This window comes from Arvicola amphibius, chromosome 4 (assembly GCF_903992535.2).
Source record: "Arvicola amphibius chromosome 4, mArvAmp1.2, whole genome shotgun sequence".
In the NCBI taxonomy this organism is placed as follows: domain Eukaryota; kingdom Metazoa; phylum Chordata; class Mammalia; order Rodentia; family Cricetidae; genus Arvicola; species Arvicola amphibius.
In genome coordinates, this window is record NC_052050.1 from 23,132,900 (window position 1) to 23,158,870 (window position 25,971).

The 25,971-nt window shown below is 47.0% G+C and overlaps 1 protein-coding gene and 1 non-coding gene across 5 annotated transcripts in view; both read left to right on the top strand.

Moving 5' to 3' along the window:
• The window catches only part of Ikzf3 (IKAROS family zinc finger 3), an 89,508-nt gene extending 66,914 nt beyond the window's left edge, over positions 1–22,594 (top strand). For 3 of the 4 annotated variants that reach the window (XM_038326345.1, XM_038326346.1, XM_038326347.1), the window contains 2 exons: positions 8,273–8,389; positions 19,670–22,594. In XM_038326345.1, the coding sequence (XP_038182273.1) occupies positions 8,273–8,389; positions 19,670–20,373 (821 nt within the window). In that variant the 3' untranslated portion in view covers positions 20,374–22,594. Of the gene's footprint in view, positions 1–7,937; positions 8,153–8,272; positions 8,390–19,669 lie in introns of those variants that run through there. The other variant, XM_038326348.1, reaches the window with a different exon arrangement.
• LOC119813907 lies at positions 11,523–11,714 on the top strand. The gene has a single exon (XR_005285340.1). It is a non-coding gene; the product is annotated as a U2 spliceosomal RNA (small nuclear RNA).
• Positions 22,595–25,971: the final 3,377 nt, after the last annotated feature.

Here is a 25,971-nt window from a genome sequence, read left to right on the forward strand (position 1 = left end):
CTTTTCTCGTATGGCGTCTCTGGCAGTCAACCTTGTTCAACTCATTTGACCCTCAACCCGGTTCTTCAGCTTGGGGTGGGGACTTGGTTCCTAGAGCCAAGTCCTTATGGAGAATGGGAGGGAACCTCGTGGGCATTGGCCTTTGACTGCAGTAACTGCGCTGGGACATTTTGAGCAGCCTAAAGCAGACGATTACAGAGGGCGTCATAGCAGTGTGAGCATTACGGAAAGCAGAGTGGAAATCCTGAGCGTTCACCCCACGGAGTGGAAAGAAACTTGGGCTTTAGATCAAGGCCGTTTCCTGGTTTAGGGGCTGGCCAACCGAAGCCCGTGGGTCTTTTCTTGCTTCTACCTTTTATCCTGATGGCATCTTGAGTTTTATCATCAAGGGTTCTTATTCCTCCTTGTTTCTAAAGAATGCCACTTGCTTACCTTAAGAAAAACAATGACGGCTTGGCGCTTGCCATCTCAAGTGGCATGCTGAGCTGTGAGTTAGTGTTTGCCCATAAAAGAAACATCTATTCCTACCTTCTCCCTTTGGAGGTGGGAAAACAAAGACTTGTCAAAATCCAGTGACTAACTTAAAAATGACTAGCGCTTTAGCTTGCTTGTTTGGTTGGGTTTGTGTGTGCTGGCAGGCACGCATGTGTACATGTGCACACATGCATTTGTCTGGAGTATTTTTTTTATTATTTTTTAAACTACATATATTTTTTTAAAAAATTCATTTTACATTTCAACCACAGTTCTCTCTCCCATTCTTCCTCCTGTTCCCTGTATTTTTTATTTTTAAAACCAATTCACACTCTATAACAGTCAGGTGTGGCGGCACGTCCTTTAATCTCAGCTAACTCTGACAACTGACTTGGTGTTTTAAAGATGCCCGTTCAGTGGTTTTGTCCATCCACTGTCTGGCGGCTCAGAGGTAAAAAGACACGAAGTCTAGGAAAGAAAGTTCCAGAACATTTGCCAATCCAATCCCAAGAGAGACGCCCCGCCTACCACCTTCATTTTCCTGCCTTCCATGACTGGCCAACAGCTCCCCTACTTCGGGTCCCTGTTGATTTCCCTGTTCCAGATAATGTCACATAAGCGCTGTCACACCACAGGGAGCCTTTCCAGTCTGCTCTTCTAACAGACGTAAAGCTTTTGGTTTCAGCCATGTTGAAACATGTTCTCGTGCAGTTTACGTATGGACTGACCAGAGTGTGCTTTCCCAGGCATTGGTTCATCAGTGGGGGATTTACTTTCCATGTTGGGAAATAATAAACTATATTTTTAACAGTCGTATTACCTGGACAGCAAAAGAAATATACAACATATACTGAAGAGACACACACACACACATGTGTGTGTGTGTGTGTGTGTGTGTGTGGTGTGTGCATGTGTGGTGTGGGTGTGGTGTATGTGTGTGGGTGTGTGGGGTGTGGGTGTGTGGTATATGTGTGGGGGGGTATGTATGTGGTATGTGTGTGTGGTGTTTGTGTGTGTATGTGGTGTGTGTGTGGTGTGTGTGTAGTGTGTGATGTGTGTGTGTGTGTGTGTGTGTGTGTGTGTGTGTGTGTGTGTGGTGTCTTGATTCTCCTGGAAACAGGAATAAGGGAATCAGCGATTCTACCCCATAGACAATAATAAAATAATGATTTTTGGAGTAACTTTTACTTCACACACCCATGCCATTTTAGGGATTTGAAGTTTAAAAAGTTATCAGAAGTTTTAGGCTGTTCAGAATGCTGGGGCAGGAGGCACTGAGAAGCCGACAAAGCTAATTTGCATCCATAGGGCTGTTGGATGGATGCGTGCAACAGAATTTAAGTCTCAGCAAAAAGTTAAGGGTTAACAAAGTCAGCAAATTTGATTGCTTTTTTTTTTCTTTTCTTTTTTCCGAGATAGGGCCTCTCTATGTAGTTCTGACTGACCTGAACCTTCTGCTGTGTGTGCCACCAGGCCTGGCTTTGATTTCTTTCCTTTCTTTTTCTTTCTTTCTTTCTTTCTTTCTTTCTTTTTCTTTTCTTTCTTTCTTTTTTTCTTTCTCTTTCTTTCTTTTTTTTCTTCTCTCTCTCTTTCTTTCTCTCTCTCTCTCTCTCTCTCTTTCTCTCTCTCTCTCTCCTTTTCTTTTATTGACAAGTATGCCATAGTAGTGGTTTTAGGTTACAAAGTGGGTAAAGTCACAGCTCAATCAAGTATAAATACCACATGCCTGTACTATATTTCTGGGTCTCTTGGGTTTTAAATAGCGCCTACACATTTTTTCCAGGATCCAAATGTAAAGGCCTTTTGTTCCAGCTCGAGCCTCTCCTTCACGGGCACCATTCCTTCTGTGGTTTCCATGTCTGTGTCCTTACTGTAACTAGGAGTCCAGTATGGATGGATACAGTGTTCTATTCCAAGCCTGACCAATGCAGTAATATTCCCCTAAACTTGAACTTCCGATTTCTGCCTCCACCTCTCTCCACAGTGGAAATGCAAGCGTGTGCCCCCAATGCCCAGTTTGATGTGGTGCTGGGACTAGAACCTAGGGCTTTGTGCAGACTCGGCAGCTATACTTCTTTCTAGCCCCAGGGCAGTACATCCTAAATCTTTATTCCTCGTGTCACTTCTAAAACGCTATTTCGGGGTTCCTGTGCATGGGGCACTCATGCAGCAAGCACATGTTTAAATCAAAGCCCAGCTGGATGTGGCAGCAGGAGGCTGAGGTGGAAGGGTAGGGTAGCAAGACCCTGGCTCTAAAGAAAGAAAAGTAAGTTAAGCTGTGGTTTAGTGTGAGAGCCGGTCAGGGACAGAGCTGTCTTCCCTGGAAAGCAGGCCTCTCTGGAAGGGGACGGATGAAAGGTCTTTGAGAAAAGACCAGTCTCTGAAAGGACTGCACAGTGACAGGACTTCTGTCTTGCTGGTCCTTGTTTTTACTCAGATACAGCTGATTCGGTTCTGTATCATGACCTGTTCGCAAAGATGAGGAAAAGCTAAGCCCCTACCCCTGAAGAACGCATAGCGTATTGAGGCACTGGTCTAATAATGGAGACATATGAGTTATCGCAAGTTGAGTCTAAGTCTCTGCAGCAGATGCCATGAGGGACGTTGTTGCAATATTCCCGCTGCCCAGTGGTGTACAGATGGCCAGAAGGAACGGCAGATGACCATGGCATTCATCTCCTTGATCTTTTTGGCGTTACTGTGGTCTCATTTCACACAACTTATACTTGTAGCCAAACCTTTCATGAATAACCATGAAGTTCTAGCAATAATAAGACGTTTTGTTGGCATCGCCGAAGCTCGAACCCAGGGCCTTGCACATTCTAGACCAGCACTCTGCCGCTGATAATAGCCTTTATAAAGTAAGTGACTAAAACCGGTTGTGATGGCACACACCTTGAATCCCAGCACTCAGGAGGCAGAGGCAGAGGAATCTCTTGTGAGTTCAAAGTCAGCCTGGTCTACAGGGTAGACGCTACACAGACAGTTCCAGGGCTGCATAGAGAGAGCCTGTCAAAAAGAAAAAGCCCTAGGCAAATGGTTGATGATGTTTATTTGTGAGTCTAGGAGTTAAAATTTTTTTCTCCTTTCTCATTGCTTCAGTGGAGCCAGTGCAAGCACAAGGGTTTCGGGATGAAATCATATTTTTACCATGTAGCTCCACTTTTTCTTCTAAGAGTTAAAAAAAAACCAGACACCAGGTCTGTATTCCTAACAGGCTCATTTGACTTGCTCCACGGGGCAACAGTTACATGTAGCTTTTTGGTTTGAACCTGCCTGGTCTTTGATAGCAATCTGTTGTTAGACAATCTCGTTGCACAATGACTCCACTTTGTTCCTGTCTCCATTAGCTGCTGACCACACCATAGAGACCGGATGCAATGGCTGCTTTAAGCTCCATTTAACTCTTCGAGCCCTGATGAAGGATGTTGCAAAAACAAAAGCAGAACATGAACACATAGTCAAAGCTACAATTACTTTAAGGTTTAACAATGTATCATGGAAGCAGTTAAAAGTTAAGGCTTGTGCAGGGATTAAAGGCAATTTATTTTTGTAATTGTGGTTATCATGACATTTTATTATCTTTCCAGCGTCTCTAAGATCTGTTGCTAATAAAAATTGACCCTTACCTACTCCGTAGTTAGACAAATGATGTGGAGGGAAATTGGGTCAAGAATTGCAGTCCTGCCCCTGTGCCCATTCAGCCACCAAATGTATCAATGTCCACCTTCCCAGACCCCCGCCCCCATCCTGGCAACACTAAACTGCCAAACACCACCTAGGAACGGATTTCCTGTTGCATCATTTAGACCCATTATCTTCTTCCCTTGCCACCTTGCCCCAACTCGTTTTCTTCCACTTAACATTTGTGGGACTCCGTGTAGCACGATAACAAATCTTGACTGCGTGAATGGACAGTTGAGTCCTAAAGGCAGAGGGAGGACCAGAAGTCAGAAGGCCTTCCTCCCCTTTCGTCTTTCCAGCACACTCTGTAAACAATCCCCGAGCTCAGCTAACTCTGACTACTGACTTGGTGTTTTAAAGATGCCCGTTCAGTGGTTTTACCCATCCACTGTCTGGAGGTTCAGGGGTAAAAAGACAGGAAGTCTAGGAAAGAAAGTGGACCCGATTTTGATGCCTGTTAGCCTTTGTCTACTCCGTGGTTGGGAATCAGTTAAGTCTGTGAAGGGGAACTCAGGCCCTGGGGTGTGCTCCCGTGCTTGGGAGTGTCGGTGTTCTGCGTGACAGCTCTAGGTAGGGGGCAGAGGGAGAGCCGTCTCTTGATTTCTCACAGGAGGCCTTTCCCTCTGAGCAGAGCTGTGGAAGTGGGAAAGCCTCCACTTGGGCCTCGGATTATCTTTTCACCCATGAACACTCCAGAACGTTACTCTCTTTAAATGTCAGCCATTTGGCCACTGATTGACATGGTGAGAGTTATCTGGAAATGACTGCCAAGACCAGCTTGGTGGGTAACCAGGAATGAGAAGGGTGATGTTATCTCAGAAGGTTGCCATTTAGTGACATGCCCTAATTACAGCTATTTAGGTCAATGTGTCCATGCCTCAGCACCCTCCCAAACATAGAGGATGTCGTTGTGTGTGCCCACAAAAGTGCTTTTGCTGCTGCTGCTGCTGCTGCTGCTGCTGCTGCTGCTGCTGCTGACTTCGGTGGAACATGAGCAATGACTCCTAAGACATAAGTGGGGAACTGAGGCGTCATGCTTAGGGCAGGTCCCAGGTCATGATGTGACTGTGAGGGGAAGGACTAAAAGGGACCAAGCACAGTGGTGAAGTGGGCTCAAAAGTAAAAATTCCCCAAGTATTTGTTATCCTCATTTCAACCTAAATCATTTCAATGACAGATACAGGCATGGTGCCTCTGATCCTCTCATACGCTCCTAGAGTGCACATGGCTACCTTTACCCTACTTCTAAGAAAAAGGAACAACAACAACCAAAAAAGTAATCCCTTGTATTGGAAACTGACTTCAAATTCCAGGCGGTCTTTCATCTCTCTGCTCAAGGGACTTTGGCTAGTGCCACATCTGGCGGTGGTTTGTGTGCAAGGAAATAATACGTATGATCATTTCCTGTTTGGTCATCGTAACCTGTCTCTGGAGTGAGCAGAGCTGACCCCCTTCACTCCGTAGCGGTGTCCTGTCACCAAGTGCCTAAGTCCAAGGACTTTACCAAGTCTGAAAGCTGCTTAGGCCCCTGGTCCTGAGCGTAATCTTCTCATGTACGTAAATCGGTGTTGACAGCTGGAGCAGATGTAGGGATGTGTTTCTTCAGAGCCCAGAAGTACTGTTGACAAGAGCCCACGTCAAGTGATGTGGCGTTGCCATAATACTTGTTTTTTCACTTTTGGAGACAGGTTTCCTTTATGACTGATTTTTAAAAACCACACAAAGCTCTGCATTGTATAACACCCGAAACAGAGTTCTTCTGGTGACGGGAAGCAAGTGGAAGATAATCAAGACTTGAAATGATCATTTTCTAATCTGGCATTGGCACTCTCCGGCCCAGCCTCTCTTGCCCTGGAGATCTTTCTGGGTCATTCATTCCCTGCAAAGGTAGCCAGTGTCCTTTTTTTCTGGACATGTGTCTCACAGACCATGGAAGGTGTGCTGATTCTGTATATTGGAATCTCTTCACATGGCAAATACCTCAGACTCCTCAGCTACAGGACAAGTGCAGACAGTTCCCAAACCTGTGCGGGCATTGAGCTAGGAAATATCTCATTCTGTAGCTATCAATTTTACCTCTTTAACTCTAGTCCCTTAAAAAAATTACATTTTCTTCTTCCTTAGACACATTAGAAATGTATGACCTTCTAGTTTAGACTTTCTGAAGTACTCAGACAAAACAGAGATATAATGTCACAATATGTTTGCTTGGGCAGGGGTGGGCGCGCCATGGCCCTGGGATCAAGTGCAGCAGTCAGTCTGTTTGTATACAGGGTTTTTACTGTTTACTTATTTATTGTGTATGTGTGGTCTGTGGATGTGTCCACGTTTGAGTGTGTCTAGGTGTGCCTGGAGGCCAGAAGTCGATTTTGAATGTCTACTCAATCACTGTCCACCTTAGTTCTTGAAACAGAGTCTCTCATTGAGCCTGGGCTAGAATGCCTGGCTAGCGAGCCTCTGGGTTTCCTGCTGTCCCTGCTTCCCTAGTGCTGGTATTGCAGGCTTGGGCTCTTTAGGTGGGTCCTGGGGATCCAAATTCAGGTTCTCGCGCTTATATAGCAAGCATGTCACAGGCTGAGACATCTCTCTGGTCCAGTTTTTACATTTTAACAGAGATGTAGGGCAGAAAACACTAATATAGAAAGGGACTGTGCATCCCACAGGTTTAAAAATAGTTGCCACCAACATGAACGTAGTAGTGCAGGTGTGTAATCCCAGGACTTGAGGTTTGAGGCCAACCTTGGAGCTGTGAAACAGAAGGACCCTGCCTCAAAAATAATAATGATCGCACATGATCATACACAGTGTTTACTCTTTGCTCTTTTTACAGAAATTATTTCCTGGTCCTTGAGTCCAGCATTATGAAGTTTTAGGCCTTCTATTTATACCAGCTAGTGAGTTTTCACTCTTTAGACATGGTGTCTCGTTGGTTACTGCTGGCTGTTCCAAAGTAAATTACATTTGTTCCACTTTACTACTTAAGCATATTGGCGTTATTTTTATATTCATCTAGTGCACTGAAATTCTGGCTGCTCCCCCTCCCCAGTTTCACAAGGTAGCCTAGGACGGCCTGCAACTCACTGTGTAGCCCAGGCTAGTCTCAAACTCATGGCCATCCTCTTGCCTCAGTCTCCCAAGGATTGGGACTATAGGCATGAGCCTCGTCGTCCTGTTGTGGCTGCCTTTAAAAATCATCCAGGGAACTTGGGAAGCACGCTTGTCCTGGCCCCACTGCAAAGTGAAAGGAAAGCTGCCTGTGGATATCTAAGTGTGTACCAGGCATTCAGGCCGGACTAATTTGCAGCCAGGTCTGAGAACTCCAGCCCGTGCCACTCAGATGTCTATCTGTGGGTTCATAACCAATCCACATTCTCGGGCAGTTCCTATTGTCATTTTTTTCATTAGGAATACAATAGAAATGCAGTATACAGATTGCCCTTTAATTTTCAGACAACAGTGTGGCTCAGGGACACGGTAATGGAAACAGTTTTGAGATGTGGAGAACCTATGAAGCAACACACGGAACCCAGAGAAACGGAATTTGAAAGATAAGAACCGAGAGAAACGTAGTGAAGAAAAAAAATGACTCAGTATTTCAATACCCAAATCACTGGGTAGATTTCTTGCTATCTGGGCGAGTGTATCTATTTTCAAAAGTCTATTAACATAGACAGAGCGGTGAATCTGGGGCACCGTGCCTTTTTTTTTTCAAAGTTGTTAAGAAGAATTATATCAGTGTGCAGGTGTCACATGCAGTTACTCAGAATCAGAAAGGAGCTGCCGAGGGTGAAAGGGCCTCCATCTATCTATCTTTTTGCAACCAACCACCTCCAAGCTGTTTCTTCAATACTTCCTCTTGCTAATGAAGGTACTAGCTGGGGATGGGTCGGGCTTTCCCATCTCAGCATAAGACTGCAAGATTTGAATGTGCCCCAGAATCGGTCTCACTGACCACAGCAGGTACCCAGGGCAGGAAACCGAGCAGGACCCACAGGTAATGACAGCCCCGTGCATCAGCCCCCTAACCCCGCATGGGGATGCTTCTTCCAGCTTTTTCCCCTTCCCCATTCTCCCCATGTACCAATGTATTCCTCTCCCTCTTCTTCCAAACCAGCAAGTGTGGAGGCAAGACACATCAAAGCGGAGATGGGAAGTGAAAGAGCGCTCGTTCTGGACAGATTAGCAAGCAATGTGGCAAAACGGAAAAGCTCAATGCCTCAGAAATTCATTGGTAAGGATGCACGGCCCTTTCTTGCTGCTGCTAGCAGATGACTTGACGGAGATAACGTGGGGATGTTTACCGCACTTGCCTTTCCTAGTGCTGTCTGTTAAAAACGGGCTTCCATTGTGTTCTTATTCGCTGTGGTCGGTTCGTTTTGATGGCTCTAGCATATAGAATTAAAAATATTATCTGAGGAGTCTTAGCTACAAAGCAGGGGAACATTTGGTATTGTTTCTTAAATGGAGTTGGTGTTAAAGATGCTGTTCCTTCCTCTTCCCTCTGAATGACATCTGTTGCATAGATTTATGCAACTTGCACCAGTACAATGTTCAAGATAGCATCTTGGTAAAATTTTGTAATGATATGTTACAAGTTGGTTCTGTTAGCATGCTCTAACTTTTTTTTAATGTTCTAAAATGTTTTAAAACTTATCGCCATACTTTCTTGAATTTGATTGAGAGCTCACTTTAACAGAAAGTGGTTGGAGAAAAACGTGGGCTTAAATAACTCAATCTGACTTGATCGCTTGTCTTACTGAAGTTAGTTTTTATGTCGTTGGTTTTCACATTGTCAGAAGCCACTGCTGACCGAGATGACTAAGAGACAGTTACGTCCACTTAAGTGTTGGGGACTTGCAAATGGTAGGGCTATTTCATGATTGCCCAGATGTTTGCACACTCGTGACCACAGTATTTAAAATAGATCTGGAGTTGCAAGCAGCCTAGGTGAATGTGTCAGTTTTATTATTAAATTGGAAGCTGGCAGTGTTGAGCAAAAATAGTTACCACGTGAATAAAACTCTTCCTCGGCACTAATAACATTTGTCAATATCTCTTTGTAAAACTGTTTGCTGCTTCTGAAGTCTGACTTTTGTCTTCTTGTATTTATTTTTTTTTAGTAGCTTTTATGCATCCCAAGTGCCTGTATGCTTTTAACTCTGAGATTATTCTGGTATAGGTAGCACTTTATAAGTAGACATTCAATTGAATTCTGTGTTGAAAGAATCCATAGATTTTGAAATTACTGAAGTTTGTATTTCTGCTTATCTATTTTGCTGTTACTAGTTGGATATCTTTTGCATGCTTTTAGTCACTTCAAGAATAAATTGTAGCACACATCTTTAATCGCAGCACTCGCAAGACAGAGACAGGTAGATCTCTGTGAGTTTGAGACCACCCTGGTCCACATAGTGAGTTCCAGGCTAGCCGGGGCCATAGAGAGAGACTCTGTCTCCAAAAGAAAAGCGTGTGGTGATCAATGAATAAGATGTAATCCAAGGGAATAGTTGATTATTTCTACATCCCTAGCACTTGGGAGGTAAAGGTCAGAGGATCAGGAGTTTAAGGCTATCCTCAGCACATAGTAAGTTTGGAGCCAGCCTGGGCTATATGAGAGACCCTATCTTAAAAAAGAAAGAAAGGAAGGAAGGAAGGAAGGAAGGAAGGAAGGAAGGAAGGAAGGAAAGAAAGAAAGAAAGAAAGAAAGAAAGAAAGAAAGAAAGAAAGAAAGATCTGTCTGTCAGTGAACCCATCCCTAAATCATGTCAGACTGAAGTTGGCGTGTTTCAGTTTAGGGAGCATCCCCTCTCTACTCGTTTTACCTCCCCTCGAGACACGTCAAGGGGGCATGTGGCGACTTCCACAGACAGGCTAAGCCCAGCAGATCAGTCAGGATGCCAGGGCATTACCTGTGTATCTTTGGGCCTTGCTTGTGCGAGTAGGCACTGATGAATTTAGAAGAAAGCCGGGTTATCTGTCTCTACAAGGGAATCTTAGCTGGAGGACTATTTAGACTCTAGAAATGGCCAAAGCTGATGTGGGAGGAGCATGGGATGAGACGGGCAAGGAAGTCCAAGTAATGAGTCTCAGTTTCAGCCCAGAGAACTAAAATCTGAGAGAGTACCTATTCCTCACAGTTGGCTGAGCCAATGGCTGAGGCCAAGCCCTACTTGCTGTGGTAGGTTTTTGTTGGTCTATTTTCACGTTTCCTATGTGCAGATCCTCTTGGCTCTGCTGTTGCCTCGGAGAGCCATCCAGTGGTTTCTGATGATAGGATTTCAAACTGTACAGACATGGACTTTGGAAGGTCTACTTTCTCTCTTTTCTGAACCACCGCATCTTCTGGGAGCTAGGACTGGGAACTTGGCTTAGTTAACTCTTTTTGTTTGTTAGTAAAGCTTGTTCTTTGACAATTTCGTATTCATGTACGTACCTGGTTACTCCCCTGTGGGCTCTCTCTTATCCCCACCCTCACCTCTGCCAGCTACCCCTCCCCTTTCTACATACCTCTTTCCCGTATTCACGAGTTTGGTTTCCTTTAGTGTCCCATAGAGGTCATCTGGGGCTGTCTGTGTCCAGTGGGTTTGTAGGGTCCTGTGGGCTCACCAGGGTTTATCAGCTGGGCAGAGCTGCTCTTGAAAAAGCAGCTTCAGAGCCCAGAATAACTGAGGGCTTCTCCCCCCCACCCCCGCCTTTTTGGTATATGGTGGTATAGCACAATGAAGAGATACTTACCAGTGTTTCTTAGCCATTTAGGAAAATCCCAGAATGCTTTCTGGACCTCTGTTTACTCATCTGTGAATGAGAAAATGAACTAGATGATGGGATGACCAGAAGGCCCCTCCCATCTACGGGAGATGAACTAGAAATGTCAGGTAGAACCAGCCTGTCTTTAAGACAATGTAATGCCGGCAGCCTCTTCTCAAGGCTCTGAAGATAGAGTATTCGGGCCATACACCAGTGTCGAGTTTTGAGGTGGTATTTGTTTGCTTATTTGTTTGGAGGATGGCTCCTAGGGACCTCAATGATTTGGGGTAAATGCTCTAGTAGTGCCCTCACGTTCCCAGTCCTTAAAGGTTTGTGTTGGTCAGGTTGGGTTTTTTTTCCCCTTGAGGAAAAAAAACATTACTACAGCTCAGATTCTAAATAAAATAAATACATCTCCTCACATGCATATATTCCCTTAGGACAAGCTTCTGGTCATTCATCACACAAATAGTAACCTGTGGGTGGCAGGGGGTGGGTATCACGTGTGTCTGTAACCTTAGAGCTTAGGAGGTGTAGGGAAACAGATTTAGAGGTCAGGACCATCCTTTCTATGCTAAGGATGCCTGCATGAGATCTGCCTCGGGAAGGAAAGAAACAACACTTCTCGGCCCTTTGGCTAAGATCAAGTGTAGTATCTGCTCTTATCAGTTTAATATCTGATACGTCCTCTATCCGAGGACAACTTACTAAATGGATTTTTGGAGCTTGGACTTGGGATGGAAATTTACTCCGCCCACTCCAGCCACTGACCTTGTCTTGCAGTACCTTCCAGGATCAGTGCAGGGAAGAAATAAGAGAGTTTTCTTGTCAGACACATGGCACTCGTTGGCTCATATCCTAAACCTATGCTCATGAGATGTTTTTTTAGGACCCTCCAGAGTCAGACAGAGCTCTGTGAGTTCCAGGTCAAAGAGTTCTGGGTCAGGAAGAGCTAGATAGTGGGACCCTGTCTCACAGGGGAGAGGGGGCTGCTCAAACGTGAGGACCCTTTCTGCAGTCACCTCACCCCCCCCCCAGAACCCACATAAAAGCTTTTATAATGCCATCAGGAGACAGGCAGGTCTAGTCAGCCGGCTTCTCTAACCAAACTGGGAGCTCAGGTTCAGTGCAAGACTGGCTCAAAAAATAAGAGAAAAAATGATCAAGAAAAACACCCAATGTGGACCTCTGGCCTCCACTTGCACATGGGTATACATGCGCATGTATACATACACACGCACACACACACACACACACACACACACTAAAAAAAAGAAAGAAAAAACATTTAAAAGGGAAACTCCTTGGCTCATCTAGCTAAACCAACTGTTGTGCTAGAAAATGGTGGAATCGCGAAAGGGAAAACAGAACGTCCCCCGTAGCAGGCATCATATGGAATGCAGCTCCAGGAGCCCAGGCTAGTGTCCCCTCCCCTCCCTCTCTTCTCTTTCCCCCCTTTTCTCTCCAAGGCACCATTTTCTAAAAAGCTCCTGCTGCCAGGGAAATGGCACCGAGTGGGCTGTGACGAATGAGTCACCCCCTTTAATCCTTGCTGAGAGTGAACACACTCACACACCAGCCCTTGCTGCCCTGGCCTCTTGAACCATGAGGGCAAAGGTCAAATTGAGCCCTCGGGTTAGCTGACCCTTTTTCTCACAGGGGCAGTTTGTCTCATCCACATCAAGACGATTTCTTTCCAAACGACAAGGCGAACTTGCCTCTAGCGTCCTAACCTGAATCCCGTCCTGTTATGCGTAATGTTTGGCCATACTTTGGGTCAGGCTAGCCTCGAATAGTTGGCCCAAAGTAGAGCGTGGATTTTTCTCCCACAAGGAGGAAAGACATTACTTGCTTCTAACTTTTCCTTTTTCCTGGTTTTTATTTTTTCCCCCTTTGGGAGCAGGACCACATCTTTTGAGAAAAAAAAAAATTATGTGTTACGTTACTAACGAAAGTTCCCGTGTTGAAAAGATCATGAAAAAAAAAAGATTTTTGTCACTGGTGGTAAACATGTGAGTGAGGTTTTGACACTTCTGCAGGCACCATCAGCTTTCTCTGTGAAGAGCTGGGATGAAAAACTCACCTACTTTGAGTAACAGAGGAGCAGGAAGCAGTTTAACCCCTGTTAAGGGGTAGCAAGCCTCCTTTCTCCCCACCTCCATGTCCCCGGTTCTGTATGCATTATGGTGTCAACACATTTAAAGCATGTTAGGAACCTCCAGAGAAGCCCTTTGACTCAGGAAGGAGTCAAAGCCGTGGGGAGTCACAGCTAGACAGAGCAGGGCCAGACCCAGGTCTGTGTGGTGCTGCAGTCTGGGGTGGCCCTCCTTCCCCAGGAAGTCACTAGAGCAGCTTATGGCACCTGTTCTGAGGGAGCTTTGGGTAGCCAGAAGTTTGGCCCCTGAGAGCTGGTGGCAGGGAAACCCCGAAGGCTGTTGTTCTATGTCCAGAGTATGTCCCCTTGAGAAAAGAGCTGTCTTGGCCCGTGGTTCCTTGTGGACAGATGACATCCAAGCAGCATGTCACATGTGAAGCGCATCACAGATGACAGAGACCTCTGCAGCAACACAAGGCAGTCTCCAGCTCAGCCCCCTGCCTGCCCCACCCCGAGTGTTTGCTCTCTTCCCCATTCTGGCTGCTGCCTGACTCCTGGCTCCCAGAGCAAACGTTAGTAAAATTCCAGTTTCCCTTGGGTTAAGATTAGAATCCCCACGTTCACGTGGGGCACCCCACTTTCCTTGCTTGTCTCCCTGCCCTTCCCTTCTTCCTCCCTCACCCCTTCCTTCTTTCCTTCCTTCCTTCCATACTTGCAGGAAAGTGAGTGAGAATACCTAGGAGATATAATAGGAGGCAACATGAGACAGACTAAAGTGACCTGAGCAACCTCAAGACTCAAATCAAATCCGTGTGTTTCCCAGCACTGATTGCAATGTTGTTGTTTCCACTGGTTTTCTGGAATTCAAATCCTTTTTGCCTTTCTCTTTAGATGATAAACCCCTTTAAGTTGCCCCTCAGTACAGTGAAATCCGAGAGGCTTGCCTCTCCTGCCCCAGCAATGCAGCCCACCCATCCTCCATGAGCTGTGCCTTCTGCACGCTTCTCTGGACCCTTTTCCCCACTCCTGGGCAGCGCTTTCCACGTTCTGGGTCTGGATGTCCTCCCTCCTCCCACATCCCTGTCTCTGATCCTCCTTGTGCCCATTTCCGCTTTGCACTTCAAACCTGTGCAGAATTCTTCCTCTTGCTGTGCCTGCCTCCACCACCCCCTCTGACTCCAAGGACACCCAGAAGGATAGACTCGTCTGTGCCCATGCTAGGTAGCACATCTTTGGAGGGTCTCACAGTTTCCTCTCCCCCGCTCTCTTTTCTACAATATACTTGGTTCCTCCGTGAAGCCAGTGTGGAGGATGCTGCCTTGTAATCAGATAATAGCAATGCTGCATCTCGTCTGTGGGACTGCAGTGATGTCTGTATGTCTCAGAGCATGAATAGCAACCACGGGAGTGCTTGTGTGTGCCAGGCGCTCTGTGAAGCACAGTGCAGACATCCCACATCTGCACAGTGCAGACATCCCACATCTGCATCACCAATGCTTGTCAATGTGTGTGCTTGTGATTGGGAGAAAAAAAAAGAACAAAAAGCCATAGTTGTGGCCACTAAATGCCCTCTGCCAGGAGAACTATCCCAGCAGAGTATCTGAAGTCACTGCCTGTGGAGGGCTGAGCCACCACGGTCATGAAAGCCTCTAGCGTGTGCGGAGACACGACTCTTAGATTGGGCCCTGGTTCTCCATTCACCGTGGACAACCTTGGAAAAGTGAAGCCTCTTGTCTGGGCTCTTGGTTCCTCGTCTGTGAGAGATGACAGTCCACCTTAAAAGCTATCAGCCTTGAAGGACTGATGAAGTGGGACAGTGAGCTAAGTCTCTAGCACGACACCCGGTACTGTAGGACCGTAAGAAGCGTATTTATCCTTAGTATCTTATTTGTAAGGTGCTGTGTGGAACGTAAGGACCGGAAGAGAACGGATTCAACCATGGATCTTGTCCCTAGACCCTGAGGACAGAGCGCTAAGTTTACGTGCCCAGTTTGTGATCCTAGGCTTCCAAGTTGACAGTGAAACCAATAACCATGTCCCCTCCCACCATGGCATCCATGCCTGTGGGCAGCTGTTCGTTTGAGAATTACCAAAATCTAGGTTGAACACCTTTAAGAAGGTTCGTAAGGAAGGTGTGGCCCAACCTGGCAGGCTCGGCCTCTGCATTTAAGACACTTTGTTGCCATTTGTGTTTTCATCAGAAGAAAACCTCTGTTCCTCCTGAATCTGTTAAACATGAATCACCGAGAGGCGTGGTTCGTGGTGACTAGATCCGGACCCGAGGCTCTGAGCGGCCTTGGAAGCAGTTATAGCTTGTGGTTTGACTAACCTTTTTTATGAGTGTGTTACTCAAGAAACGTGAGCTATTGGCTTTTCGATTACCGTAGCCTACCTCTTCTGAGTTTCATACACATTGAGTCATCAGTCTGCAGGTGACAGATTGTCATCTGCAGTGATCAGGTTACGGTAACTGGGAGATGAGGGGATCTGATCAGGGCCAGCCCTGTGCCCGTGAAGATCTGAGTCGCTCGCTCGCCTCTCCACCTTGAACAATGGCCTGCGCTAACCACACAGCTCAGTAGCCTTTCCATCCCTCCCAGGGGCTTGTTTCCCCCTCCTGCTTTGCCTCTTTCCACTTAGCTGTTTGCTGAGAGGTGCTGTGGATTGTGTGGATTGTGGATTCACCAGCTTGGGTAAGGAAAGCACAAAGCACACTCCTGGGAGAAAGGATGGAACAAAAGGGGGTGTGTCTACCCAGCCCTGGAATCCTTCCCAGAGCCTCTTGGACGTCTCCTGGTATTTAGGAAGTTTGACAGGGCCAGCCACACTGAGAAACCGTCGATGGCCTTGAAAAGACTAAGGAACCAGATTTCATCGACCCTGCACCATTTCCAGGGGAATGAGTGTGTGTGAACTCAGCACTGCCTGTTCTTCACGTAACTGCTGCTGCCAGCCGTCGTCAAGGGAGCTGGAAGTAAAATCGCCGCCGTTGGTTACTTTGGCAAACACATCCATTTCTGTCGTTCCTAGTGAGCTGCCAAGTTAGGGCATTTTTCTTCTCTTTGTTTTCTTTTCTCTCTCGGATATTAGCTTAGAGTAACATGTCTGTAAGGTGAGGGGGATGCATGTGTGCAAACTCATCTGCTGGACCGGATCTCCTGGCTGGCCTTCCCGCCTCCAGCCTTGTTCCGGCATGTCTCACACATTGCTGTTACATACACCACAGCCCTCTTTCCACAAAGGCATTTGGCATTTGCTGTGTGGTTGGTTATTCAGAAAGTCTTATCATTTGGCCCTACTGTGTGTTTTCAAGGGCTCTCTGATTCGTTATGATACTCGGATTGGACCTGGGGCCTCATGCATGCTAGACAAGCCCTTTACAGTTGAACTGTATCCCCAGACCTATTTTGACTTTTGGAAACAAAGATTCACAAAGTTGCCCAAGCTGACCTTGAACTCCCTCTGTAGCCCAGGCAGATCTTCAACCTGGTCCTCTTTCCTCGGCCTCAGAAGTAACTGGAATCTTAGACCTAGCTCTTTCTTTTTGCTTTTTTTTTCCCCAGATCTTTCTTTCCCAGAATATGGGACAGCATACAGGACATCATAGACTTTGATCCCCATGAAAAGAATAATAGGCCCAGTAGGATGGCTCGGCGGACGAGGGTACTCAGTGTCAAGTTTGGCAACCTAAACTGAGGTCCCACGTGGTAGGATGAGAGAAGAGATACCTACAAGTTGTCCTTTGACCTCAACAAGCATGCCGTGGCACACATATGTACCCCCTTACACACAAAACAAATAAAGGAAGGAAGGAAGGAAGGAAGGAAGGAAGGAAGGAAGGAAGGAAGGGCATGCTGGCATGTGGCACTGTCCTTACACTGACCCTGTGAGGGGTTACTGGGTTCATTTCACTCAAGGTCACGCAACAAGTAGCCGATGGAACCAGACTTAAACCGGTCCAAACTAGTCCAGGTAACTACAGCACATCTCTGTCACCGAAGCTACCCCAGTGTAGGGACAGACGTTGTAGTGTGAGACCACTGAAGTCTGAGAAACCCTTTATACAGCTCTCTCTCCCTGTTCCTGTCCTTTCAGCCTTCATCTTCTCTTCTCCCTCAGACAGAACAATCCAGATCCTGCCAGTTCATCAGGACCCTCCTCAAGAGTTAGATTTCTCTGGGACTGGAGAGGTGGCTTAGTGGTTAAGAGAATACTGGTTGTTCTTCCAGAGGACCTGGGTTCAGTTCCCAGCACCCACATGGCAGCTCACAACCATCTTTAATTCCAGTTTTAGGGGACCTACCACCCATGGCAAAATACCAACATGCATAAAGTAAAAATAAAGATATTTTAAAAAAAGAGTTAGATTTTTTTCCAAGAATTCGTTTCCTCTCCAGAGTCCTTCCAAAAGTTTTGCATTCCCTTAATGTTGGAATATACAGTTGATACCAAACGGCCTCATTTTGCCTGTATGAGATCTTATAACACACCCTTTTAATATTTTTCCATCCTGACTGCAGTTCCCCCTCCTTCCTCTCCTCCTAGTCCGTCCCTCACCCCAACCCCTATCTACTCCTCCTCCATTTCTCTTGAGAAAAGGGCAGGCCTCCCATGGATGTCATCCAGCCGTGGCCTATTAAGGTGCAGTGAGACTTGGCACCTCCTCTCCTACTAAGACTGCATGAGACAGCATGGTAGAAAGGGGGGTCCCGAAAGCAGGCAACGGTGCCTCCACCACCCTTTTAAAAAAACAAACAGAATATGAGGTCCTCCTCTGGTTCAAACCTCAAATGGGGCGTTTAGAATACAATCACAAGCTCCATAGGTGAGCAGCCCTCCCGTGACCTTATACCATAGTCCAGGTCCAGTTTTAGGCCTAAGTGTCTTGTTTTTGCCCTGCTAGAGTGGAGACCACTCAAGGATAGACACTGAGTCCCCCATCCCTGTTTTCTTACCAGGCCATTTTCTTTCTTTCTTTTCTGAACCCTTTTCTGTGAGGCAGTGACAAGTTTGGCACCCTGGCATGGCTAAGAAATGTTACAAAAGAGAAGGACCCAGCACTTCAAACCCCTCCAGGATCCAAAGTCAACAACAGCGACTTAGAAACCACATTGGCATTGTCCCTCTCCTGTACTCTCTCCTCCCTCCCCTCACCACAGTGCCCTGAAGCCACTACAGCTGACAGTGTGCTCCTTGCCTGCTCCAGGACCAGAGATTCCTGCTCTCTCTCTGTCTCTGTCTCTCTCTCTCTGTCTCTGTCTTTCCTTCTTCTTCTTCTTCTTCTTCTTCTTCTTCTTCTTCTTCTTCTTCTTCTTCTTCTTCTTCTTCTTCTCCTCCTCCTCCTCCTCCTCCTCTTCCTCCTCTTCTTCCTCCTCCTTCTCCTTCTCCTTCTTCTTTTTCTTCTTCTTTCTCCGATACAAGGTTTCTCTGTAGCTTTTGGAACCTATCCTGGAACTAGCTCTCATAGACCAGACTGGCCTCAAACTCACAGAGATCCGCCTGCCTCTGCTTCCCGAGTGCTGGGATTAAAGGCGTGTGCCACCCGCTAAACCTTCTTCTCTTTCCTAAGGCAAAACACTCAGTGTGTTGTTGGCGGCTAACTCTATTTTCAGAGTTTCTTAGCAGTTTGACATGGGAAATGGAGAGGGTGATCACAAGGAAATCTCTTCAGTTAAGTGTGCAGAGGGTCCTAAGGATCCGGATGCATCTAGACTATATCTGTCATCTGTCAATCAAAGATCGGTACCACGTGACAAGCATGGTGACCTAACCCTCATCTCAGCACTTAGGAGACTGAGGCAGGAAGATAATTAGCTAAAGGGCAAACTGGGCAACACAGAGAGAGACTCTGCCTTAAAACAATGACAAAATAAGCCTCTAAAGCCGGGCGTGGGGAGGCAGAGACAGGCGAATCTCTGTGAGTTCAAGGCCAGCCAGGGCAACACAGAGAAACCCTGCCTCGAGAAACCAAAAAAAAAAAAAAAAAAAAAAAGAAAGAAAGAAGAAAGAAAAAAGGGGAAAAAAGAAGAAGAAGAAAAAGAAAGTAATGGTAGACGTTGTTTTAAAAAAATCTAGGGCTGGATGTGACTCATTGGTAGAGTGTGCACCTTGAATGTACAAAGCCCAAGACAGATTCTTAGCATTTGCGAGGTGGAGGCCAGAGAATCAAAGGTTCAAGGTCATCCTCAGCTATATATTGAGTCCAAGGCTAGCCTGGGATATATAAAACCCTGTCTTTTAAAAAAAAAAAAAGGAAATAAAATAAGTTAGGAGAGAGGCAAGCTGCAAGCCGCTGCAGCGCATCTCTGAGACCCCTGCTCTTCGCAGTACCTAACACTTAGTAGCACAGGCCGAGTAACAGTTTGGAAGGTGGCAGCACTCTGGAAACACACACAGTAAAAGTACGGAGGCCCCGGGTCCTGCTCAGTGGTAGCCCACCCACTCTCTCTGCCCCTTTCTTTCCTCCACTGGCTTAATTTTGACAGTTCAAACATGTGACTGGTGGCTAGCAGCCCCTAAGACTATCTCCCTGTGGAATGGAGCCCCCCAGCACCCCAGTGGCTGGCTGCCAGTGAGCAGCAGCCACAGCCTACCCTTTCTCACTTGTGGAGGACCCCACTCTCCTCTTCCTGCCCTTTCTGCGGTAACCTCTCCCCTCCCTTGTTCCAGGAGAGAAGCGGCACTGCTTTGACGTCAGCTACAACCCCAGCTACGCCTATGAGAAGGAGACTGAGATAATGCAGACCCGAATGATGGACCAAGCCATCAACAGCGCCATCAGCTACCTTGGGGCTGAAGCCCTGCGCCCCTTAGTCCAGACTCCACCTGCTCCCACCTCTGAGATGGTCCCAGTTATCAGCAGCATGTATCCTTTAGCACTTACCCGGGCTGAAATGCCCAATGGGGCCCCCCAGGAGCTGGAAAAGAAAAGGATGCTCCTACCAGAGAAAAACTTGCCTTCTGAACGAGGTCTGTCCCCCAACAATAGTGCCCACGACTCGACAGACACTGACAGCAACCACGAGGATCGCCAGAATCATGTCTACCAGCAAAGCCATGTGGTCCTTCCCCAGGCCCGCAACGGGATGCCACTTCTGAAGGAGGTCCCACGCTCCTTTGAACTCCTGAAGCCGCCTCCCATCTGCCTGAGAGACTCCATCAAAGTGATCAGCAAAGGAGGGGAGGTGATGGATGTGTTCCGGTGTGACCACTGCCATGTCCTCTTCCTAGATTATGTAATGTTTACCATCCACATGGGGTGTCATGGCTTCCGCGACCCTTTCGAGTGTAACATGTGTGGCTACCGAAGCCACGATCGCTACGAATTCTCCTCTCACATTGCCAGAGGAGAGCACAGAGCCATGTTGAAGTGAGCATCAGTCTCCGAACTCACAATCTAAGGGCCAACGTTGTTTTTGTTTTTTTTTTTTTTTAAACTGATGATAGCCTTACCCAGGAAGCTGAACTCGAACCCACAGTCCTGGCCCGTTATGTTAGCATTCAGTCATAGTTACACAAACAATCAGGGAAACACTGCCTTCGTCCAGAAACAGTTTGCAGAGCCATCACGTTACTCTGCGAAACCTTCCTTTCCCATCAGTTGAATTTGATGGGATTTAAAAGCCAAAGAAGTATCTGGTTCATTATCTTTTGTAGCAATAGACAGCCATCCTCTGGAGCTCCTTGCCAACTGGAACAGTCTTCAGTGGGCTGCAGGAGACATTCGCCGGGATATAGCAGCCATATGCGGAAAAGCCTTTTGATCCCATGCCCAGATCCACACGGTGGAAGAGCTGACCAGCTGCCCTTGCCCTTGGGCACTAGCACGAGGCAGAAGGGTTAGGACCTAACCTCCCCCTCCCTTCCCAGTTTAACAGTAAGATAGGGACCGCCATAGAGTAAGGACCTGCTACCAGGAATGGAAGAGCCTACCCTCGGAGCTTCAATTCGCTTCCTGTCCCACAAACAAACAAGACAGAAGCCATCTGAGGACCCTTCTGCTTCACCTGCCTGTCATCAGGGAACACCTGAGGTGATCTGGTCTAAGCCAGCTCTCTGAAAGAAAATTTTACCCAGAAGAACCAACCAACGCTTTTAAATACTGAGTATCACGGACACCCAGGGATTAGCCACTGAGGGGCAGTGGTATTTGTTTTTGTTTTTGATTGAGATTGGCCAAGCAGGCTGGAGACATAGCTCAGTGGTACAGTGTTTGCCAAGTTCAACCCCCAGCACCAGGGGACAAAGAGGAAAGAAAGAAAAGGGGGGGAAAGAAAGATTAGCAGAGCAGAGTGTGTAAGGGCACGTGGGTTGTCACTGTGGTGGAGTACTGGGTGCAAACCCAAAGAACACCTAAAGTGATTTTGCACACGCATGTACACAGGGGACCCGGAACATCCCCATTGCCTGCCCCACAGGAGTGAGAGCAGGGACACCGATGTTCTGATCAGGATGCTGCAAGGTCACGTTAGACATGGGTGGCTTTTATTTCACTTTTAAACCTCATCACCTAGATGGGGCCTCAAACTCACCACTAGCTGAGGGTAGCCAGGACTCTGATCCTCCTGCCTCAGCCTGCTGAGTGCTGGGGTGAGAGACGATCACCATCAGGGTGTTTGCCGTCTTAAACCAGAGCTGCCACATTCCCCTAAGAGTCTCGGAAGTCTATCTCGTTCTGTAGATGGGCTATGTCGCTACACACACAGGCACCAAGACATCCAGGAAACCCAGAATAGAGTTCACAATGCATGTGTACCAAGCTCCTATCTGCTACTAATTAGTGTGTGCTTTTGTACAAATCATTTAACTCTAAAAGCTAAACTTCCTCAACCATAAAATAAGAGTTGGATTTAGACCTTCTTGATTGTCCCACCTGGCTGCGATACACGATTATTCCATAACCACAGGTTATTTTTAAACCTCCTGATGTGTGGGCACTAGGCAGAAGGGTCCACACATGAAAATGTGTTCCATATCTCTTTGGTGTGAAAATATAAGTGTGTTAAGTTTTTCCTTCAGCCACTGAGTCATGAACGTGAGGAGACCCTGAGGAGGAACAAAGAACAGGAAGGTGATTTGGTCTTGCCAAAGTGTGCACACAAATTGGCATCCACAGCTGCTTGCCGGAGCCCTTTTCTTCCTTTCCTTTTTAAGAACTGGTCTTAGGGAAAATAAGTTCTGCTTACAGGGACAGTTCCACGGAGCCTATTTACAAATTAAGAGCTAGCTTTATGAACATTTCTGCCAGAGCCAAGAATCCCGAGTTCCTGGTAGATTAGCATTTTCCTTCTAAAGAGCTTATGGATTCGGCTCTCGCTCAACTCATGTATGCAATGCCAGTAATTAAAACGTTCCACCTCAGACACACAAATGGCTTAGCCTGCTTTGTAGCATGGTGTCTGTCTCAGGGAAGGGGGGGCATGAAATTCCATGGCAACAGTTCTGTGTTGCCTGAGGCGTCAGTTAAAGGGCTGGGTGTCTTCAGCACACTGCTGTATCTTAGCAGAGTTGGAGCTGATCTGTGCCACACTGTTTGTGCCCATTGTGAAAGAAGACCTGCCTAGTCTATGCTTGAGATGGTTCACATCCTGTTGACTTTGAGGGAGGAGGCTGATGGGAGGGAGGGAGGGAGGGAGGGAGGGAGGGAGGGAGGGAGGGAGGGAGGGAGTTGGAAAGCAGGAACTAGAAGGAAAAGCACAGAGATGGGTATTTCCACCAGAGTGCTGTTGAAGTCTGCTGTAGACACACACACACACACACACACACACACACACACATGCATTTTGTCATCTCAAGATGGTGAACTACCACTCTACCAGCCCAGAAGCCTCCACAGATCAGGACGGACTTGATGGATGGCTTGCATCTCCTGAGGCCACCTTCACAGAGCCTTGACCTTCACAAAACCGTTCTGAGCCTGAGCAGGAGCCCTCAACTCCTGCTGAAGTTTGAAGAGTAGCAGTTGAGCCTGGTGGGGTGCCGTGGTTAGTGGGTGGTTAGCACCGCCGGTGCATGTGTTCCTTGTACTACCTAAGAGCCCCCCTTGATAGAGGTGGGGCTGAAGTGAGAAGGGGTAGGGATTTGCATCCTCCATGGGTCTGTGAAGTCCTGGGGTAGCTTCAGCTTTCTCACACAGTCTCCCCCCCATCATGAGCTCTGTGGGTCTTTCCTTCCTTTCCCACCAGCCCTCTTAGACGCAGGCTCCAACCACACGCCCAAGGGGGCTGCAAACTGGGGACCAACCAAACCCACAAGAAGTTCCATTGCAGCCAAAGTGACAGAGTTGGGGTGAGGGTGGGAAGAAGCGTAGAGCTAGCTCTCCAAATGCTCTCGCCTTGTCGAAGTGCTGCCCAGAACTCAGCAGAGGTATCTTCCCATCACCCCTCGGCATTACCACCAGAAGAGGGAAAAGGCCACCGATCTTCATATGGCTTACATCACTCCCCCTTCCCCAGGCACTGACAAGCCAGCTAGCCTTGTCTCTCCTGCTCATTCTCAGCCCTTCCTGACTTTGCCTGTGTATTCATCCACGACAAAATCCCTCCCTTTTTATGGACTAACCACTTTGGTTGGCCCATCCATATTCTCAGCAGAGCCCCCCCCAAGAAAATGGCCCCAGGTGTCTTTTGCAAAGGGATATTTTAAAACACAAAATCCTACTTAATTGAAATATTATGTAACTAACAAATGTCACATTGGCATAGACATTTTCCAAGGAGGTGCATATCACTATTCTCCTCGGCTTCTTTGTCCCCCTTACTAAATAAAAGTGAAGACTTAGAAAGGGGACAAACCTTACTGCCAGGCTAGGGTGTAGCTCGGTGCAAGAATACTTCTTGCCTAGTGCTAGCATGAGAGAGGCCCTGGTTTCTAAGCCCAGCTGGAATAGAAAGAGATAGATAGATAGATAGATAGATAGATAGATAGATAGATAGATGATAGACAGACAGACAGACAGACATAGACAGACAGACATAGACAGACGGACGGACAGACAGAACAATTATACTTTTGAAACATACCCCAAGGCAGGCAGGAAGACCACAGGGATAAAGGTGGTCCACGGTCCTCACTGTGAAGTGCCCTCCACTGAAAAACATGCTGGCTTCTAGTGAAGCCTGGGAAACTGAGACAATTCAGACTTGTAAAAAAAAAACTTGAACATCTTTGAGGTTTGAGGATGCAGGAGCCTTGAATTAAGACTTCTGCACTCAGGAAGGAAAAAGAGTGGAGAGAGGTTTTGTTTTTTTCTGGATTTTTTGTTGTTGTTGTTGTTGTTTTGGTTTTTTTGTTTTGTTTTTTGGTCTAAAAATCATCACCAAGAGCCTCAGCAGAAAATGAACCATATATATTATTTTATACAGAAGGCTATCCAGGAAACCTCAGTAGTGTTCTGGGCAAAAAGATGCGCAAATCTACATTCTTCATATGAAACCAAAGGCTGAACCCTGGCTACCCTAGGACTGTTTTCTAAGAAGGACCAGTCATGGGAATAATAAGTGAGTACAGAGATAGAGACCACTGGTTCTAAAAACAGTGGACTTGGAAGGGCTTGGAAGACAGGTGTGGGCTTTGACCTAGGGTGAGCTTAAGACCACATCTGTCTTACCCAAGCTGTAACCTCCATCCCCCACCAAGCCATCGATAAGCTCAACAGGTCTTTGCCCTTGGAAGAAGCTGGATATGTTGTTCCCTCTAAACATTCCAACTGTGGACTGTCCTATCCACCGACACCATATGACCTGTTACCTGAAATTGGAACGTTAATGTTTTGATTAAATATGTAAAGTCATCATGATGTCTACCTTCCAGGGTGTAGTGAGGTTTGCTGTAGTCGTGTCTAGAGAGGAAAGCTGCTTTGAAGGAGAGCTGTTAAACCGTCCAGTTAGAAAGTTTCTGCTGTGAATCCTGTGTCTGGGAAGAAGGGCATGAACGGATAGGCCAAGATCCCGTGAGGGCCAGCGCCGCTGCAGAGGGAGGCCACTAAGGTCTAAGGGGTTTTTTGTCATTATGTTGCATAAGGTTAGAGACTATGCTGGCCCCTGGGAGCACACAGAACACTCCATGGTCTTTCACCAGGCCAGCTTTGTTCCCTCCTGTCTGTAAGATCACAGCCATTCGTCCTCGGAGTCTTGGAATTTCCCATGCACTCCTCAGCCTCCATCACTCCCAGGAACCCAGAGAGTTGCCCCCCTGGACTCCCCAACTTGGTTTCTTTGCCTCCCCCAAAAGGCGGCACACACGTGCTAACATGGTAGGGAAACGGAGCAGCCTTTTAAAATGATAGATGTGGCTGCCAGTGACTCATCGGTGAGGACTTTTCCAAGCCAGCAGGCCAGGCTCTTCCTGGTGGCCCTGCCTCTGTGGATTCACGGAAACCAATTTACTGTGGGTTGCAAAGAATTAGCAGGTCATTTTAAAAGCAGACATGCCTTCACCCAGACTGTGGTTTCGTGTGCTCGGGTTCTCAGTCTGTGAGCACCGGGGACGATCATTTTGGCTACTGGAAAAAACCATAGCTTATTTTTAATTTCTGGTTGTCAAAGCCACCACACGTGTGGTCTGTGGATGACCCCTTGTCTGCAGAGTGATGAAGGAGGAACAAAAGGTGCCTTGGGGCTCAGGGAACCCTCACCCACAAGTTACCACAAGGCCTGTGCTATTGGCCGTGCCCCCTTGCCTGTGTTTCTCAGAAACATCCCCTGCCAGTGGCGTCTCATTTCCCTCCCCTGGAATTTCACCTGAATCCCAACATTGGGAGCATTCATTGTACAGTAATCCCGCACTCCATAAAGTCTGTCCAAAGTTCATTTTGAGTGAAGCCGCGCTAACCTCGCCAGAACGTAAGGAATGCATCTCCTGTATGAAACAGCTTGCTGATACTGTCAAGTTTTCTCTACTGTGTTTGATTTTTACCCTGATAAATAAATAAATAAAATCCTGGTGTGTTTAAAATTAGTGCTGTAGCGATT